At 55.2% G+C, this 17,817-nt stretch overlaps 1 protein-coding gene across 1 annotated transcript in view; it reads left to right on the top strand.

The window, feature by feature from the left end:
- Positions 1–12,686, top strand: part of SSH1 (slingshot protein phosphatase 1) — a 33,595-nt gene extending 20,909 nt beyond the window's left edge. Inside the window, exons 8-15 of the mRNA XM_084297239.1 lie at positions 743–937; positions 1,170–1,263; positions 2,411–2,539; positions 3,716–3,762; positions 5,007–5,153; positions 5,838–6,038; positions 6,990–7,611; positions 8,073–12,686. Coding sequence (XP_084153365.1) covers positions 743–937; positions 1,170–1,263; positions 2,411–2,539; positions 3,716–3,762; positions 5,007–5,153; positions 5,838–6,038; positions 6,990–7,611; positions 8,073–9,350 — 2,713 coding nt within the window. The 3' untranslated portion in view covers positions 9,351–12,686. The remainder of the gene's footprint in view (positions 1–742; positions 938–1,169; positions 1,264–2,410; positions 2,540–3,715; positions 3,763–5,006; positions 5,154–5,837; positions 6,039–6,989; positions 7,612–8,072) is intronic.
- The last annotated feature ends 5,131 nt before the right edge of the window (positions 12,687–17,817 follow it).

Below are 17,817 nucleotides of genomic sequence, written 5' to 3'. Positions count from 1 at the left end.
TGCCTTCATGAAGAGGCTGCTACCCTGCCCCAAACAGAACAAGGCCTGGGCAATGTGCTGGCTCCTGTCAGAGCCTCGTGAGATCCTGCTCCTTGGGGCATCTGATAGGAGAAAGATGCAGATGTAGGGAAGGGTGACGTGCTAGGGATGATTTGGTACAGAAACAGATGAAACTCTTGTTCCTGTCGCTTTTGAGCTCAGCCCCTCCTGTTGGCAACCTTAGAGCAACCTTAGATGTGGTTAATAGCTTCACTACAAGGACATCTTCAGAGCAGAACCTTAAAAAAAATGAAAAAAAAGAGGAGGGAATGAAGGAAAAAGTAATGGTAGAATTTACAAAAACAAATGACCCAATTTGGCCCTGTCCCTGGAGCGTGTCAGGGGCCAAGAATGCTGGTAAATACACATTTGACTCCTTGCTGAAGGTGGTTTGAAAATTGTCCGTATTCTTTATTTTTCTTGGGTCTGGCTTTACAAGTTAGCTCATGATTAGATCCCAGAGTGGCTTGTGCCTTGTGTTTGCCTGTTAATCAGGAGAAAATGTCAGCCTCTGCCTCAGCCCAGCTCTTAGAAGGCCTCCAAGGTGCCTCCTCTGAACTCTGATACAACAAAGCTGCTGCCCTCAGAAAGCAAACTGCAACAAGCAGTGGTGAAAATCTTTTCTCTCAGTGAAAACCACTTGAGATCCTGCTCTTTGTGCAGACGTGAGCAACAAACACATATTTGTTCTCCAAACTTGCAGGTCTGCTTTACAGATCCTCCATAAAGCCTGCGAAGTTGCAAGAAGGTACAACTACTTCCCAGGTGGGATGGCCTTGGTCTGGGCCACGTACTACGAAAGCTGCATCAGCTCCGACCAGAGCTGCATCAACGAGTGGAATGCAATGCAGGACCTGGAGTCCACCCGCCCCGACTCCCCAGCTCTGTTTGTTGACAAGTCAGTTCTCAATTTTATTATTCTATCAGAAAAAGTTGGCTTGGCTCACAAAAGAAACCTCACCTTCTCCCTTTTGTTCCTCCTTTCAATTTATAAATATCTTCAGATGTTTTTCTTCCATTATTGTGGTTAAGTTGCTTTTAATGCAAGTCCTTTCCACCATCCCTCTGTCCTGTACAAGTTGCATGGTTTACAGCTCAGGAAGGAGACCTCCTCTCTGCTTACTTTCCAGGCCAACTGAAAGGGAACGAACTGAACGGCTCATTAAAGCCAAACTCCGGAGCATCATGATGAGCAAAGACCTGGAAAATGTGACTTCAAAGGAGGTAAATCTACAAATTCCTGCTGATTCTTCCTGCTAGGCTCCTTTCCCAAAGTGTTGTACTGACAGAGACACACCAGATGGCACCTCAGTGCATCCTTGTGAATTACACAAGCCAAGGTAGCACTCTCAAAAGATGCAGTTGGTGGGTTCAGCCCTCACCACTGCGAGTATACACGGCTGTTTTACATGAGTATCCTGGACTTCACTTGCTCAGGGACAGCACAGAGCAAGTGGCGTGCTAAAAACAGCGTCTTTATATTTTTTGGCATCATCTTAAGGTTTTATTTTCTTTGTTCCTGAACAATGTCAGAGAGGCGTACAAGCAAAACTTTTCTGGTGAGCCCCTGGATGAAGAATCATAAGTCAAGGCTAAAACTAGCTTGGATCTGTCCCACAGGGTGATGTAAATGCCTGCATCCGCAGTGCAGGCATTCTCAAAGTAAATGGTAATCGTTCTTCTTGGGTTCAATTTTTGTTTGTTTTGCAAGGGAGGCTGTTAAAATGCAGGGCTCTCCTTCCTAAAGCTTAGCACTGAAGGGCTCGGATGCACTCTTGTGTAACAGCAGCATTACACGTTGTAGGCGTAAGCTGAGAACTCGTCTGTCTGTTGATGTATTCGTAACTCTTGGTGCAGTCAGGATGGTGTGATTTTTTTTTTTTTCCACCATTTTCCAAGGTGGGTTCAGCAAAGTTGTGTTGCTTTGCATTATGCCTTCTTGAAGTTGAGGTGCAGTGAAAGGACTGTACGTCTGTGTCGGGACGTTTTGAAAAAGGGAGGCTATTAGAAAGCTTTCCCTACACCAGCACTGCCACTGTTCACTTCTTGCTCCTAATGGCTTTCATATTTGTTTCTCAGTTGTTCTCCAGGGTCTTTTTTTTTAATTTCAAGGTTTTTTTAAGAAGCACGTACCTTAAAATTTGTGTTTTGTACTTGGATGTTATCTGGAGCTTTCTTCACAAATCTTAACATTTGTGGGCGTAACATGCTTGGAGAGATGCCACAGTGGGATTCCTTGTCTCCAGAGGGTCAAATCCCTGCTGCTGTCTTTAATGAAGTATAGAAAAAGTATTTTGTAGAGGAGTGCCAATAAATGTTTCTACTGAACAGACATGATTCTAGGTGGCATCCTTTGTTTTCTGCTCTGCAGATACGAAACGAGCTGGAGAAACACATGAATTGCAACTTGAAAGAATTCAAGGAATTTATAGACAATGAAATGCTGCTTATCCTGGGTCAGATGGACAAGCCGTCTCTGATTTTTGATCATTTGTATCTGGTAAGTTGCTGTAACGGGAGCTTCAGATGAGCTGGAGACTCAGTGGGAGGGAGCTGACAAGTCAGGGGGTCAGGGGGATCTGGATTTGGTGTCAAGGCTGAATTGTGCAGTGTGAGCAAAAATTACAGCCCGCTATCCAGCCCTCCATGCGGAATATTCGAGGACTCGTGTTGCTTGTAAAAGCAATGATAATATTATATTTTTATCAATGGAGATCTTCTTTTTGATATGAACAAAGGGATCTAGCTGCGGGTGCTGCCCTGTGTGGCAATTGGTTGCTTTTTGACTCTGGTGAGGGATCACTAAGTTGGTTTTCTCAGCCGAGCCTATCAAGTTGTGTATGCGTGGCCAAAACTACATAAAGACTAAGGCTGAAGGTGATGTGGGTGATGTGCTCTTCGAGTTTTATGCCAAAGCAGAAGGTGTGCGTTGTGTGTGATCTTTTGCCACTAGATGGTACTGCAAGCAAAACCAGGCGCTGCCATCTGGAACAAAGACTTGCTTGAGATGAGCACATTTGTGCCCGTTATGCTTGGGTCACTTCTAGTTTGTTTTCCTGGAGAGCGTCAGAGGAAATGTTGATGTTTGGGGGCAAAAACCTGCTTTTTTTTTTTTTTTTTTTTTTAAAAAACCCTTTTAACTTTCCATTTTGTGGGTATGGCGAGATCCAAGGTAACCGCTCCCAGAACTTTCAAGATTTGCCTCGCTTCTCATCTACCTGTGATCACAGTCATGCCATGTGTAATTACTTGTTACTTGTCTTTCTCTGCACTATTTGTCTCCATGGTTAAAAATCCAGAGTGTCCAGGCCACGACAACATGGGATAAACAGTCTCTGACTCTCGTGTCATACAGGATTTTTTTCCTGCACAGCCCCTGTGCCTTGTTGTCCTTGATTCCTCTGATTTCAGAGGGACTGGGAGCTGTCCTCGTACTGCATTTGGGGATGAGCCTGGTGGGGCTGCTAAAGTAATCCAGGCAGCATCCTGCACTCCCCACAGCATCCCAAAACCGGTGTGCTAACTGTGCCCTTCAGCAGCTACTAGCAGTATTTCAGTTGACAGCTGAGGAGTATTGCTGAGCCTGGGGCACTGCGGAATCTTAGAAAATGGGGAGGGTCTCGGGCTCTTTTGAAACGTGACTTACTGAAATGTGACTTATCCATGGCTGTTGCAGGGGTCAGAGTGGAACGCCTCTAACCTGGAGGAGCTGCAGGGCTCGGGGTGAGTACCGCTCCTTTCGGGCTCTGAATCCTCCAGTCCTTTGGGTCTATTCCTAGCTACGTGGGTAACTTATCCTCGGGACCTTGATTAGGAAGTCTTTCCTAACTCATTTCCATTACAGGGGGAGTGAAAATAACAAATTTTTTCATTTTTTGAAGTGCATCAGGGTCTCTGGCACACACACACACACGCTCCCCAGCGTGTAGTAGCCAAGTTTGCGCTGGGCAGGCGTGGTGTTGTGTCAGGTGGGAATTCCTGCAGGCTGTGGAAGAGCAATTACAGCGCTGCGTTTAGGAAAAACTATTGAAATGGAGCAGAACTTCCTGGGGATGAGCAAGCTCCATCTCACCTGCCCAGACAGGCAGCTGCAGGGCTGTCTTTCACCACGCTCTCATCACCGCACCGCTTCTTGGCGTGATTTACCCTCATGCTTTTTGGACGAGTGAGAGTTCTGCAGCGTACAAATATCTGCTGCTTGCCCAAGGCATACACCAACCCTGACATGAGAAACTGAAAATTATTGCTCAACAGCATGACTAAAAATGTTTTAGTTTGGAGTCCTTGGGAACAGATGCCTGAACATCTTTAAGCAAGGAAATCGACCGGCGTGTTAGTACTCCTGATCTGTGCTGAGGGTATCGTGACGTGCAGTGTCCAAATGTCAAAGCTGGATGAATTCTGAAAGAAACACCCCGTGCCCTTGATTTGTCTGAATGGTGTAAAGTAATAAATCATTTGGCATTTGTTCTCTCAGGGTACATCATAAACCTTGCTGTAATATTTGTCAGGAATCAGGGGATACCATGTGGCTATTATTCCATATTTTTGGTCAGAAAGAAGAGAAGAGGTTGGTTTTGTAGCTAAAGTTGAAAATTGTGGTTCCTGGGTTCTGCTCCCAGTTTTTGCCCCAAAAAAGCTGGGATGCTGAAAGAGAAAGTGTGCAGCAAGCAGTGGGGAGTTGGAGTAGGTTACAGAGCCTTGGCAGATGGACTGAAATAAACTTCTCCCTCTCATGCCCATGGTCTCACTGCGTTGCATGGGATGTGCAGGTAGTGAGAGATGAGTGACTGGACAGGTCCTGCATGTCTTGTGTGTGATTTGTCATAATCTGTCCCAGGGGATCAGGATTAAGGCTGTAGGTAAAAATCAGACAGCTCACGTTTTGTCAGACTTCATGGACTTCATGTGTGGTGGTTCCCCTTTCGTGCCCATGGTGGTTCATCTCTGATTTTCCTTCTCCACAGCATTGACTACATTTTGAATGTGACCAGGGAAATAGACAACTTCTTTCCTGGTTTGTTCGCCTATCACAACATCCGGGTGTACGACGAGGAGACCACAGACCTCCTGGCTCACTGGAACGAGGCGTATCACTTCATCAACAAGGCCAAGTAAGTGGGCTGGGAGACGTGGCACAGTGTGAGAGCACAGCCGAGCCCCAGCAGAGACTGCTTCAGCTCTGGGTGACGAGAGTGACACCGTGCCCTGCGTGCTGGACCCTCCTGGAGCCACACCACAGCTGAAGGTGGCAGCGGGGCTTTTGTCACATCTTTTCCCAGGGGCTTTCTGTGTCCCTGGAGCTTCCGTGTTCTTTGTCTCTTCCGGCACAGGCATTAACCTGCTCCTAGCCTGTGGTTGTTATTTATTACTATTATTTTGTCTTGCTTCCAAAAGGAAATGAGGACGTTTCCTCTGCTTGAGGTGTTCTGGAAATATTCCAACACGTGTCCATGTTGGGACAGCCCAAGAGATGGGGACAGAGCCCACGAAATGCTTCTGGGCCTTTACACTCGGGTTGCTCCTGCTCATTGCTGTGTCCAAAGACCTGGGCAGGCAGGCAGGAGGCTTTGTGGTGGTCTCTGAAATAACAGCATGACTGAGGCTGCCCTTCTCTACCTCTTTATTTTTCTGGAGAGAGGTTCTTCTCCTGGCCACCTTAGTCCAAAACATTTCTCACCTACTAAGCTATGGCCTTAGGGTGGTCAGGAGGACAAAGCACTGCCCCGCCACCATTTACATGCTGACAACAGACACAATAGGCAAAAAGATGAGACATTGTCCTTTTTGTCCTGCAGGAAGAATCACTCCAAGTGCCTGGTGCACTGCAAAATGGGTGTGAGCCGGTCGGCATCCACTGTCATAGCTTATGCAATGAAGGAGTTTGGCTGGTCACTGGAAAAGGCTTACAATTACGTGAAGCAGAAACGCAGCATTGCAAGACCAAACGCGGGCTTCATGAGACAGCTTTTGGAATACGAAGGCATTTTAGATGCAAGGTAAGGCGACGGAATGAAGGGAAAGGAAATAAAAAGACCTGGTCGTAGGCAACACCTCCGGTGTTTCAGTATATCACAGAACATTGATGGGGTTCTGTGGATTTCTGTTCAGGCAGTAGGTTCCTCTGCCACTGAGCACAACACGTGCTGCAATACAAAGACGGTGACGGAGCACGCATGGTGGGGCACTCTGAAGGCAGACCACCATGCAGAGGGGTTCCCCTCTGAAGGACAGATGCAGAAGCCTGGGCTGATTGTGCTTTTCTAAACCTTTTCTCTGCCAGGCCTCCGCGGATGGAAATTAGCTGTCTTCGAGGGAGATCTGCTCTGGTTTAATTCATTGAGGGTTTCTCTGTGCCTGGGAAGCGTTTTTGTATTTCTCAGCAGCCAACACTGCTCAGCAAAACATTGTTCTTGTTTTATGAGGCAGAACTGAGCTCGGGCAGTGTTGGAGGCACAGCGCTCGCAGTTCTGGGTGACCATGCCAATCATGAGGCTTTGTCACTGCGAGTGCTGTGGTATCCAGTGAGGGTTTCTGCATGCTCGACTTGGCCTCTGCTCTAGCGGGGAAAGAGGAGGGGAAATTTTCACTCTGGTTCAGCAGAAACTGCCCTGAGATGTGGAGAGGTGTTGGTTCAGGGCGTTTCACACTGGCAGACGTCTCTGTTCCCATCGTGTGTGTGGTGCAGGGCCCTGCCAGGGGTCTCCTGGGCCAAAGGGATGCTGGAGGAGGCAGGCGTGATGGGCAAAGGGCTGATGCTAGAGATGGCTTTGCCCAGGTGGCAATGCAGGCCTGCATTCGCCCGCCAGCCTGGCTGTTTGGGGTGGTGAATCTCCTCTTTGTGAAGAGAGGGAGGGCTGCTCCTGCAGCCGAGCAGCCTTCAGCTTACACCGTGGCTGTCAGCAGCAGCTTAACTGTTCTCACTCGTCTCTCTCTGTCCTTCCCCCCAGCAAGCAGCGCCACAATAAGCTGTGGAAGCAGCAGGCAGAGAGCAACCTCCCTCAGAACACAGACGGCAGCACGGGCTCGGGCGACTTCTTACTCGAGAGCTTGGACGTCGACCTGGAAAATCGCCTGGCTGACCTGGACACCCCGTCGCAGTCGGTGTACCTGGACAACCGAGCCGGCCCCGAAGTGCCTGTGGGGTATAATTACTGCTTCCGCCGCCTCTCGGACACGCTGCTGGAGAACAAGGTGCCCGGGGACAGGGAGAGCTTCTTCCACGTGGAGGAGCTGGAGCGGGACGCGCTCACGGAGCGTGCCACCTCGCTGGTGAGGCAGCCTCTGCCCGTGCCTTCGGAGGGGAGGCCGGAGGTGGCGAAGGGCCTGGAGGCAGCGGAGGCGCTGTCGGAGCTGAGCGGCTTCCAGGAGGCGAAGAAGAAACTGGACTTCAGCCCCCGGAAGGCAAGGCTGGTGCTGGGCCCCGGGGAGCCCGGGGAGGATGGTATCAGGGAGGAAAACCCGATGGAGAAGTGGAAGCGCCGTTTGTCCATGCACAAGGAGGAGAGCAGGCTTAATAGAGAGAACTTGAATAACAACAACAGCAAAAGGAGTTGCCCAGAGGATTTTGAGGTGCGTATGGAGTCGAAACCTAGGTGATTAGCATGGCTGACTCTACTGCAAGTGAAATTGCTCTTCTCATCTTCATAGCACGGTTTCATTTGACTTGGATAAAGCCTTTCATTCCATGATGAGCTGCTTCCTTTTCGAAGTGCTTCTGAACATGGCTTTGCTTGCCCAAGCTGTGGATTTAGATGCCAGAGAGAGTGAGCACACAGGTGTGAGTGCACTGTAAACTGCTTTGGGCAACTTGCTTGCATGACCATCGCTCAGACCGGTAGGTATTCTTCCACTGAACATACTGTCTGCTGGGAAAGTGCGTGGCTTTTGTTCCTGCTGCAGGGCCTGAAGAGCACTGAAATGGGTTTCCTTTCAAAGCTGCCTGGCTGTAAATCTGTGTTACAATTTGTGCCTCTCGCTCTGCTGACCTGCTTTCTGCGCACGTTTACCTGTTTCTGTTTTCTCTCTTGCAGCACGATGCCGTGTTTGGGATCCTCAGTAAAGTCAAACCCCCCTACCAGTCGTGTGCTGACTGCATGTACTCCTCGGCCAGTTTGTCTCCCGACTCCTTCGGGGAGCAGTGCGAGAAGCTGAACCCCGGCTCCGCGCGTCACAGCTCCACCATCTGCACGCAGCCAGCCCTCCTCTCCCACATCCCCTCCGGCTTGGCGGACCACCTGCCCAGCAAGGGGCGTGTGGAGGAGGGAATCAGAACTAAAAATAACGAGGCTCCGCTTCCTCTGTCAGCGGGAACTGGCACTTTGGAAGCTGGTGCTTGTAAATCAGTGGCTGATCAGCACTGCAGCCTTTCAGAGAAAGGAAAAGACGCGCCAAAAACCCCGGTCAAAACCCTGCAGCCCAGGAGAAACTCACACTGTGACAAGAGCCTCCTTAGTGCAGAAGTGGTGAAAGAAGAGTCCCTAGCCAGAAAAGACAGCAAACCCACCAAGGATCTGAAGTACTTGCTGTTCAGTAAAGACTTGGAAAAGCCGACTGCGAACAGCTACTTAATGCAGCATCAGGAGTCGCTCATTCAGCTGCAGAAAGCGGGCTTGGTCAGAAAACACACCAAAGAACTGGAGCGGTTGAAAAGCCTGCCCTCGGATGCCTCCTCCCTGCTCAGAGAGGGCTCCCTGAGCAGGGCCGAGCCCAGCATCGTGGAGGAAAGCGAAGACCTGATTTCACAGCACGGCCTCGTACCCCTTCTGAGAGCAGCGCCGCTGATACCCGAGGATGCCGAAAGCGAGGCGAAGCTAGAGGTCAAGCGCTTGCTGGAGGGGATCTCCCAAAAAACCTCCATGCCGGTCGTGTGCAGGTTGGAGCACACGAGCAGCTTCACCAAGGACTTCCTGAAGACCATCTGCTACACCCCCTCGTCCTCCCGGAGCTCCAACCTGACGCGCAGCTCCAGCAGCGACAGCATCCACAGCGTGCGGGGCAAGCCCGGCCTGGTGAAGCAGCGAACTCAGGAGATCGAGACCCGGCTGCGGCTGGCGGGTTTGACTGTGTCGTCCCCTCTGAAGAGGTCCAATTCCCTCGCCAAGCTGGGCTGTCTGAACTTGTCCTCCGAGGACTTGTCCAGCGACATGGACGTGTCGACCATAACGGACTCGAAAGAGGCCGTTTCCAGCGAGTCTTCCGTGCTCTGTGAGCCGCAGCCCGCTGCCAGGGGTGTGGATGCCAGCTCCAAGCTGGCGGCGAAGCCAGCGGTGGGCAACTTGAAGAACACGCTTTGGATGGGCAAAAGTTGATGCCTTCTGTGGGGGGAGGAAGAGGGAGGCTGGATTTCTGGTTTCTGTTGTTTTTTAAGGTGTTTACTCATTGCACCGACGCAGTCCCATCGTCTGACTTGCAGTACTTCATCTGACGCCGCCTCTTCTTCCCCTCCGTGTTCTCCTCAGCGGGGAGAGAAAGAAACGTGATGGCTCATGATGAATGGCACAAGGGAAAATAAAACGTGTTGCATGGCTTAGAAGAGGACTGTGTGTGAATTGCCTGTTGTCCTGCAGGATGCTGTCTCTAGTACTGTTTGCCAAGTATAATAATGTGGTGTCGTGTGTGTCCATATATAGATAGATCCGTGCATCTCGCCATCTATCTATATACATAAAATGCTGAAATGCTCCGTTTCAAAGTCTCTACAAAAATAATTAGTCATGAGTTTTGTTTTTTTTTTTTTTTTACAGAACCAACACAAGTCTCTAGCTAAAACAAGCGCTTGTGGAAAAAATCCTTAAAATGGTGACATGAACACTACCTCTGTTCTGGCTGACTTTCAGTCTTCGGTTTGTTTTTTCGTTTCTGTGAGAGGCTTTTCCCACAGTGCTTACCGTTGGCCGAAGGGGTTCCCTTGCTGTTAACTGTAAAGTCCTGGAGGAGTTTGGCCGGGCTTTACTGCACTGAGTGCTCTCGTCACGTGAAGGAGTGTGAAGCTGTGTTCGTATCCACGGTGTGACCTGCTGGCCTTAGTCCCCCGCTGTGTGACCAGGTGAATTGTCGTTGTCTCATGTCGGTGACGGAGCGGCACCCGGGCCGTGTTGCTGTCAGAGGCTGGTGCTCCCGTGGAGAGGTGTCTTGTCCCTTGGGTGTTCTTGCTGTCCTTGTGGTTTGTTCACGTCCCGGTGATAAGGACGAGCCTGGCCAGCGAGTGACTGCAGACCCTTGTGAAGCTTCTTGTGGTGCTGTGTTGGTGGTGGGGACCCTTGGCCAGGCTGTCGGTGGCACGGGGTGGCTCTCGTGGTGCCCTGAAACCCCAGCAGGCAATAGGTGGGCGTGCATCTCCTGCTGTCTTTAGGGGCTGAGGATCAGTTCCTGTGCCCTCACTTTCCCTGCAGCCTGTGGCAGTGAGGAGACTCCCGAAAGGCTGCCAGGGGGCAAATCCTGCTCTCCTCTGGGGGCGCACGCAGGGTTTGGGGGCCTGGCAGTGGTACAGCAGGGTGCTGTGGGCAGCCAGAGCTCTGCAGGGTGGCTGACAAACACCGGGTTCCTCCCCGTGAGGCTGCCAAAATTACGGCTTCGCTCAGGTGGGATTTGGCCACCGGAGCGCGAGTCCTGGTGCAGAGACCGTGCTGCCTCCGCCGTCACCCCGACCCCTGTGAGGCCGACTTGAGGGCCCTGCAGAGCTGAGCACGAGCCTCGGGCTTCAGGCCTTGAACATCAAGCAGAAAAATGGGCTCACTGCAGAGAGAGAGGAGCAGCGAAGGCACGGATGAGGGAAGAGCTTGGGAAGCATGCAGGGGACGTGCTCCCAGCTCCAGGGCTCCCCACGTCCCCCCCCAGACCCGTGACAGCCCCAACTCCTTCAGGGCCGTGGCTTGAAGCAGGCCTGGGGGGCAAAGCAGACCTCGGAGGTCGGGGCTGGCAAACTGATGTGTCTGCTTGTGGATGTGCGGGCTGGGAGCGTGGGCTCCAAACCTGTACGAGCTCTTAAAAATCCCCTGGGTGAGGTGAGAGGAAGCAGGGCTGCGAGCAGTCACTGAGTCTGCGTTAATCAAAGACGATGCCTTGAGAAAGGGAGCTGTGTTTTACTGCCCTAAAACCCAGAACTTATTTTTTTTCCCTCAAGCGTAAAACCCCGCTCATTTATATTAACAGTGAGAGGAATTACGGGGACTGGGAATCAGTAAATGAGCGTCCCTCTTTAAGGACTCTTAAATTTCATGGACGTTTTGGAAGGCACGCTGCCTCCTGTCCCATGAAAGGTGCTTGGAAGTGGAAGCTCGACGCGAGGGAACCCGGAGGAGATGCGAGTCCTGGCCTTGTTTAGGGTGGGAAACGGGGGCTCGTTTTGGACCCAAACCTTCCCCAGTGCTCCGTGTCTGCCCGAGGTGTCCTGGCCCCCAGGGGTTCACGGTCCCCGCGGTCGTATCCCTGTTGCTGTCCGTGTCTGTGGCAGGTCCTGATGCCTGTGGATGGCAGAGGGATGGGCAGCGGGGAGGCTGGGGCACTGCCTGATGCCTGCAGGCTCCGTGCAGCCCCCCCAGGGCCCGTTTTGGTGCCGTGCTCCCCCCGCACACCCGGCAGCCCTGAGGCTTGCAGGGGCCGCTCACATTTCCCAGCCCTGCGGACACCTCCCTGCACTCCCCATCGCTGCCCAGCCAGGGAAGAAGCTCAGAAAGACTCCCCGAGCTGATGCAAGCGCCCACGTTCGTTTCCTTCCCGTTTTCTTGAGTGCCTGCCAAGCCCTGCTGTGCACGGACCGGGGCCCGGCGCAGCGCTGGAGCCCGGCGGTGCCACCGATGCCACCGGGCAGGGACCTCGTTCAGGAGCTGTGCTCGCGGCCAACGTGTGCTAGGAGCACTCGTGTGCCATTTCGGGGGGGTTTGTAGCCAAACCTGACGCTTGCAGACTTCGTTAGATTTGTTGCATGAGAAGGTAGATGTCTTTTTTTATTATTATTATTTTATTTTTTTCCTCTTCCACGTATCGTAATTGTTCTTTTCCAATGGAGTGCCTTAAGAATAGTTTACAAATACTGTGTATTTATGCTGAGCTGTTAAACTCCGCTGTTTTGCTGTTCGTATTTTATTATTTTTTTTGGTGCTTTTGGTGTATCCGGTGGCAGTCAGACCGTTACCACTTCCTCACGTCGACCTCCCAGCCCGCAGGGCTCGGCGCTGCTCCGCGCTTCCCCTCGGCCCGGCGCAGGGTGCCCCCGTTTTATCTATGCATTGTTTAATTGGGGAGGCTCTGGGGGGTGCTCAGCCAATTCCCAGGCACGGCCCCAACCCGGCCCCATCCCAGAAAACCCCAAATGCACCAAACTGGCACCTTATTTCCAGTCCGGGCGCTGTCGGGCCGTGTGATGCCCCTGGGGTGTCCCGGCTGGGGCCGGGGGGTGGGTGAATCCCGTGGAGCCGTCCCCGTGCATTGCTGTACTCTGTGCTGACAGTGTTCCTTTTATTCCATCGTATTTCTTACTTCTGGTTTTATATTTAAATGCGCAGAATCTTTTTGTACTGTACGTTCGCGGTAGGGGACGCGTAATGCACTTTTTTTTTTTTTTTTTTTACCTTGGTTTGTAAAAAACGTACTGTATATTTTATGTGCTTCTCGTGAGAAAAATAAACTTTTTTTTTTTTTGTTTTGTTTTTCCTTTTACAAATGTGGTTTGCGGTGGTTTTGGGGGGTGGGGGAGGATCACCCTGGCCATGGGGAACGATGGGGTGGAAAGGGAAGGATGCGACCAGCACGAAATATCTGAGCAGTGGCTGCCCCCTGGCTCCCATCTCCCTTGCCCCATGAAATCTCTTCCCAGCTCTGCTCCCGGCTGCTCTCTGCCTCCTTTGGGTCCTGGCTCTCTTCTGCTATGCCAAAAGCTGGACTGGGAGCTGCCTTTGTCCCTCTTGGTTGCATCCTTGCCGTGCTGGATGTGTTTCAGCTGCCCTGCTGGGACGGCGAGCAGCACAGAAACACACCCGGGTTGCGGCTTGGGCTCACCTGCAGGTTTTTTTCAAGGGGAAAAGGGAACAAAACACAAATACGCTTAAATCCCGGAGGCAGAAAAAGAACTGAAATCGGTATTTCTCCGTCCAGCCTCATTTCTGGCTCTGAGGACCCACGGGGAGCGAACGCGGGCAGCAGGGCAGCCACATCGCAGCGACGCCTGCTCTGTGCCGAGCCGTCCCCGAGCAGGGAAAGGATTTATTCGGGGAGGGTCTCGGTGCTCCGGCAGCTCTGCGATCCCACCGACCCGCCCGATGCTCTCCTCCGAAAAGCAAAAACCCAGCCTGGAAGCCGGGGAGCTGAATCTCCTGCCCCCGAGCCCAGCCTGCTGCCGCCCCCCGATCCGCCCGGCCCGGCCCTTCCTGGGCATCCACCAAATTTTGCCTTTAAAGGCAAACAGCGAGCGGCGGCCCCGCAGCCCTGCGAGGAGCCTCGTTGCTGCCCGGGATTGTTCTCGCTCTCGGAGCCGCTTCAGGGAGGAACAAGTCAGTGTTTACCTTGGCAGGGGAGCAAGGCGCAGGCTGGGGATGCTCTCCGCTCTTGGCACCCTTGGCTAATTGCCTCAACGAGTTGTTAACCCCCCCCCAAACCACCCAAAATGTTTGCTTTTTAGGTTTTTGGGTGCTGTTTTGGGGCAAAGAGCATCCATCACCCACCTGCCAAGGGCGGCCAAGCCTGACGTCCTGCCTGCCCTTCTCACTCGAGTGGCACCGGGGGCGGTGGGGTGAATTAAATGATTTATCTCCCCCCGTAGCCCCAGCAGGGCAGATCGGCTGCGAGGAGCGAGCCTTGGGCTCCTTGGGGTGGGCTTGGGGAGTTTGGGGTCTGCTGAGCCCTGAGAGCACCTCGGTGGGCACCGAGCCCTTGGGGGGGAGCTGTGAGAGCCCCCCCGGCCCCACATCAAACCCCACTGGGGACACCAGGCTCTGTTTTATTTTTTTTTTTATTTTTTGTTCTGGTGTTGGAGGAGCAGCGGCCCAAAGTCGCATCCTGTTGTGATGTTGCCATGGCAAAGCCTGGGCAACATCTGGAGCCACCGCGTTCCCTCCGAGGGCCGTCAGGGCGTTATTTATACAAATATATTTATATAGCCCCCGTGGGCAGCTCGTGGCTGGGGCGCAGCCGGGTGCCGGGCTCCCAGGGGACCGCTCCCCCCCGGCTCATCCCAGCTGCACAATTTGGGGCTGGGGGACTGCAGGGATGGGAATAAATGGAATAAATGATTCCCAGAGCAGAGCCTTGGAGGTGGCACCGCCCGGCTGCTGCCTCCTTTTGTCCCGGTGGCAGCACCGAGGATGCTCGGGGAGCTGTGGCCGGGCTCGCCCCGTTCATGCCAACCTCGGCCCCCGTCCTGGCACCGCCGCTGCCCTAAAAGCGTCCTCCCCTCCGGCTCCAGGGCCGGGTGGCAGCAGCGTGGCCGTGATTGCCATTTCCTTTTATGCAGACAGCCCGGGAGCGGGCACGGCGCTGCTCCCCCGTTGGGTTTTCCGTGGAGTCCCATGAGCAGCTCCCAGGGGAAAGCAGCGCGGCCCCAATCCCTGGAGGCTGCTCCCGGGCTCGGGGCTTTTTCCCCTCTGTGTTTTGCCCGCAGAGCTGGGGAGAAGCCCTGTGCCCTGTGCTGCTTGGTTTCGCTGAGCCCCTCCTGGCAGGCTGGGGGTGACAAAATTGGGGTTTACCAACCCTGCTGTGCGCCTGGCAGCCCCAAAATCAAGAGACTGGCTCATCGTTTGGGAGGAAGAGAAAATCAAATCGGTTTTGCTATGGGCAAGCAGGGCAGTGCCTCAAAGAGAAAAAACTGAGTTATCGACCAAGTGTCTGGTGCCCACGGAGGGGATTTTTTGGGCACCCTCAGCAGGGACTGAGCCCTTCCAGCGGCGACAAGCGCTGTTTGGTCTCACTGTGGAGCAGCTCCATCGGTGCGGGGCAGGAACCGTCCCTGGCATCCTCCCACATTGACCCGGGGGTAACGCGGGAAGCAGCACCCGCCGGCGCGCCCTTTGGGACAATTTAGGTGTTTTATTTTTTTTTTCACATCCCAGCTCGGGATCCTTCCCCGGGGCCGGGCAGGCGGCCGGCAGCGTTGGACCATAAAAGGCAAAGCGCCGCGGAGCCGCTGCCGTGCCAGGCATCCAGGGCTGCGTGGCCGGGGCCCGAGCCTTGCAGCCCCCCCCTGCTCCCCCCTTCCACAGCCGCCGGGGGATTTACAGGAGCCTGCTTGGCAGCAGCAGCATCCGAAGGGAGGTCCCGTCCCGCTCGGAGGCTCATTTGGAGAACCCCCCCCCAGCACGTTAGCGGGGATTTTTTGAGGAGTTTCGGCTCGCAGGCTCCTAAGGGGGCTCATTTCCGAGGATGCTGTTTTGTGCTGTTTATTTCGGGTGTACTCCTCCTGCCCCAGTAATTCCCCGAGCAATATAACGTGTTCCTGCTGATAAGTGCAGCCGCTCCGTGTCTCCGCGAGCTTTACACGGAGCGTCTCCAGCCCCGGGGGTCCCCGTGCCAGCACCGCGCCGCTTCCCAGCAAGGAGAGAGGGCTTGGGGGCACTGAGGGGGGTGCCAGGCGCTGCCCAAAAATCCACGGCAGAGCCGAGGGGGGCGATCCTGCTGCAGCGTTTGGCCTGGCACCGCAGCAGTGCGAGCAGCGAGAGCGGAGGGGAGCCGGGGGTGCGTCGCTGCAGCGGGCTGGGGAAAGGAGGAGAGGCCCCGGAGAGGGACGAGCAGCAAATTTTGGCCGTGAGGGGCCATGGGCCGGCCGAGGAGAAGTTTCTGCGGCTGCTGGGGTGGGCTCGGCCGGGGCAGGGAGCAGCTCTGTGCCGGGAGGGAGCCCCCTGCCCCGTTACCGGCCGCGGGCTCGGCCGTGCCAACGTGAATTTCCCACCCCGGCTGGCCGTGAGGAGGCTGCGAGGCTGCCGGTTCACATGCCCCCGGGGCTCGGAGGTTTCCAAGCTGCCCCCCGTGTCTCTCCCCCGGCGCCTGGAGGAAGGAGAAAGGCGGTGCCGGAGCTCTGCCGAGCCCCAAGGTGGGAAGGGAGCCCGGGCGGGTGGACCGGGGGATCACGGGGAGCGAGCTGGCAGCCATGGAAGCATCCACCTGGCAGTCCCGCGGATATTTACGGGATGACACAAGTCAGGCACGAGGCAGAGACTGCGCCACGTCCCGGGCAGCCTCCGCAGTGGCATGCCAGGATTACGCCCTGCTGCAGCAGAGTCCGGGCGGCCAGGAGGGCCTGGGGCACCTTCCCCAGCCCGCGGCCGAGGCGCACGTCCCTGCCGGGGCCCCGATGAGCGGCAGCAGCTCGGATGAAGGCGCCGCACGGGCAGCGAGGGGGAGAGGGGAGGAAGGAGAAGCCCCTCCGAAGGTGTACGAGATGCAGGTGGGGCACAGGTGGCCGGGCTCCGGCCGGACGGTGAAGCCCGTGGTGTATCGGCTGGAGGAGAGCGAGTACCGGCGGCTGCTGCGGGAGGCAGAAACGGAGCCCGAGGAGGAATGGGAGGCGGAGTACGAGGTACCTGTGCTCCAGGAGAGCTACCCAGGGAACGGGAAGGTGGCGAGTCCGAGCCTCAAGAGGATCAACGCCTTGCAAGGAGCCCTGCGCGGGCAGCTGAGCCGCTCGGACTCGGAGAGCAGCGTGGAGAACCGGCCGGTGAATAAAGCCGTGCCGAGCTGCCCCGCGGAGGGGATCAAACCCAGCGTCCCCATCAGGTCCGACAGCTTCGAGCGCAACGCCTTGCTGATGGATTACATCCTGCAGAGCAAGCAGGAGGCAGCGGCAGCCGTTCCCCACCTCCCCAGGGACGGCAGCAAGGCGGCCGAAGGCTTCAGGCAGGCGCTGGGCTTCGCCCCGCCGCCCGGCACCACCACCCCGGACCCTTGCCAGAACGGCGAGGAGGACGCGGTCAGGAAGCCCGAGGTGGACTGGCAGGCGGCGAAGAGCCTGGAGAGGATGGTGACGGCGGCCGCGGCGGCGAGAGACGCCGGGAAGCTCTCAAGGCAGAACAGCAGCCAGGTCCTGGAGAGCAGGGAATGGCTGGAAGAAGTGGATTTGGAGATGTTGGATTCGTACAGCGTGAGAAAAACCCCTCCGGCCCCTCCGGTCAGGTCGCACAGCAAAGAGAGCTTGGCTTTGAGCATGAGCAAGACGGTGGCGCTGACCGAGGCGCTGCTGGAGCCCTGCAGCTCCCTGGCAAAGCCTGCCAAGGAGCAGAGGGCGGCCGCGGGCGAGCGCGGCGCGGAGCAGCCGTCGGGAGGGAGGGCGCCGGGAGGAGGGGGCCCCGAGGAGCAGGAGCGGAAGGGGAGGAAGAGCCAGGAGGAGGATGAGAAAGTGCTCAAGGTCGCCGACGCCAAGAAAACCTTCGAAAAGGCAAAGGCAGCGGAGGGGAAGGCGGCGGCCAGCAGCGCCAGGAAAGGTGAGGGTAAAAGGAGGGGGGCTCGGAGCAGCGCCGGGGGGGCAGAGGTGGCGCGGCGGGGGCGCGGTGAGGGCGCAGAGCTTCGCAGAAAGCCGGTGCTGGAAGGAGCACAGAGCAGCTGGGAGCCACACGGGGCACGGCTGGGTCGAGCTGCGGTCCTGGCGAGGTGGGAGGAAAAGCAGGAGGCGGTTTGGGTCCGGCAGCCTCGAGGAAACGCTTCTGGCAGCGACTCTGTTCCGCGGGAAGGGGCTTTGCTGCGCAAAGGCTCTCCTGGATGCAGGTGGTGCCGTGCCCGTCCAGCTGGGCTGCTTGCCATGAGCAGATCCAGTGCCAAAGTGCCTCTGCTGGACCTGCTCCCCCTTCACGTGTG

The sequence above is a fragment of the Netta rufina genome (genome assembly GCF_964035555.1).
Source record: "Netta rufina genome assembly, chromosome: 17".
Lineage (NCBI taxonomy): Eukaryota > Metazoa > Chordata > Aves > Anseriformes > Anatidae > Netta > Netta rufina.
Note: the sequence above shows the minus strand (reverse complement) of the source record. Positions and strands in the feature narration are given on the sequence as shown.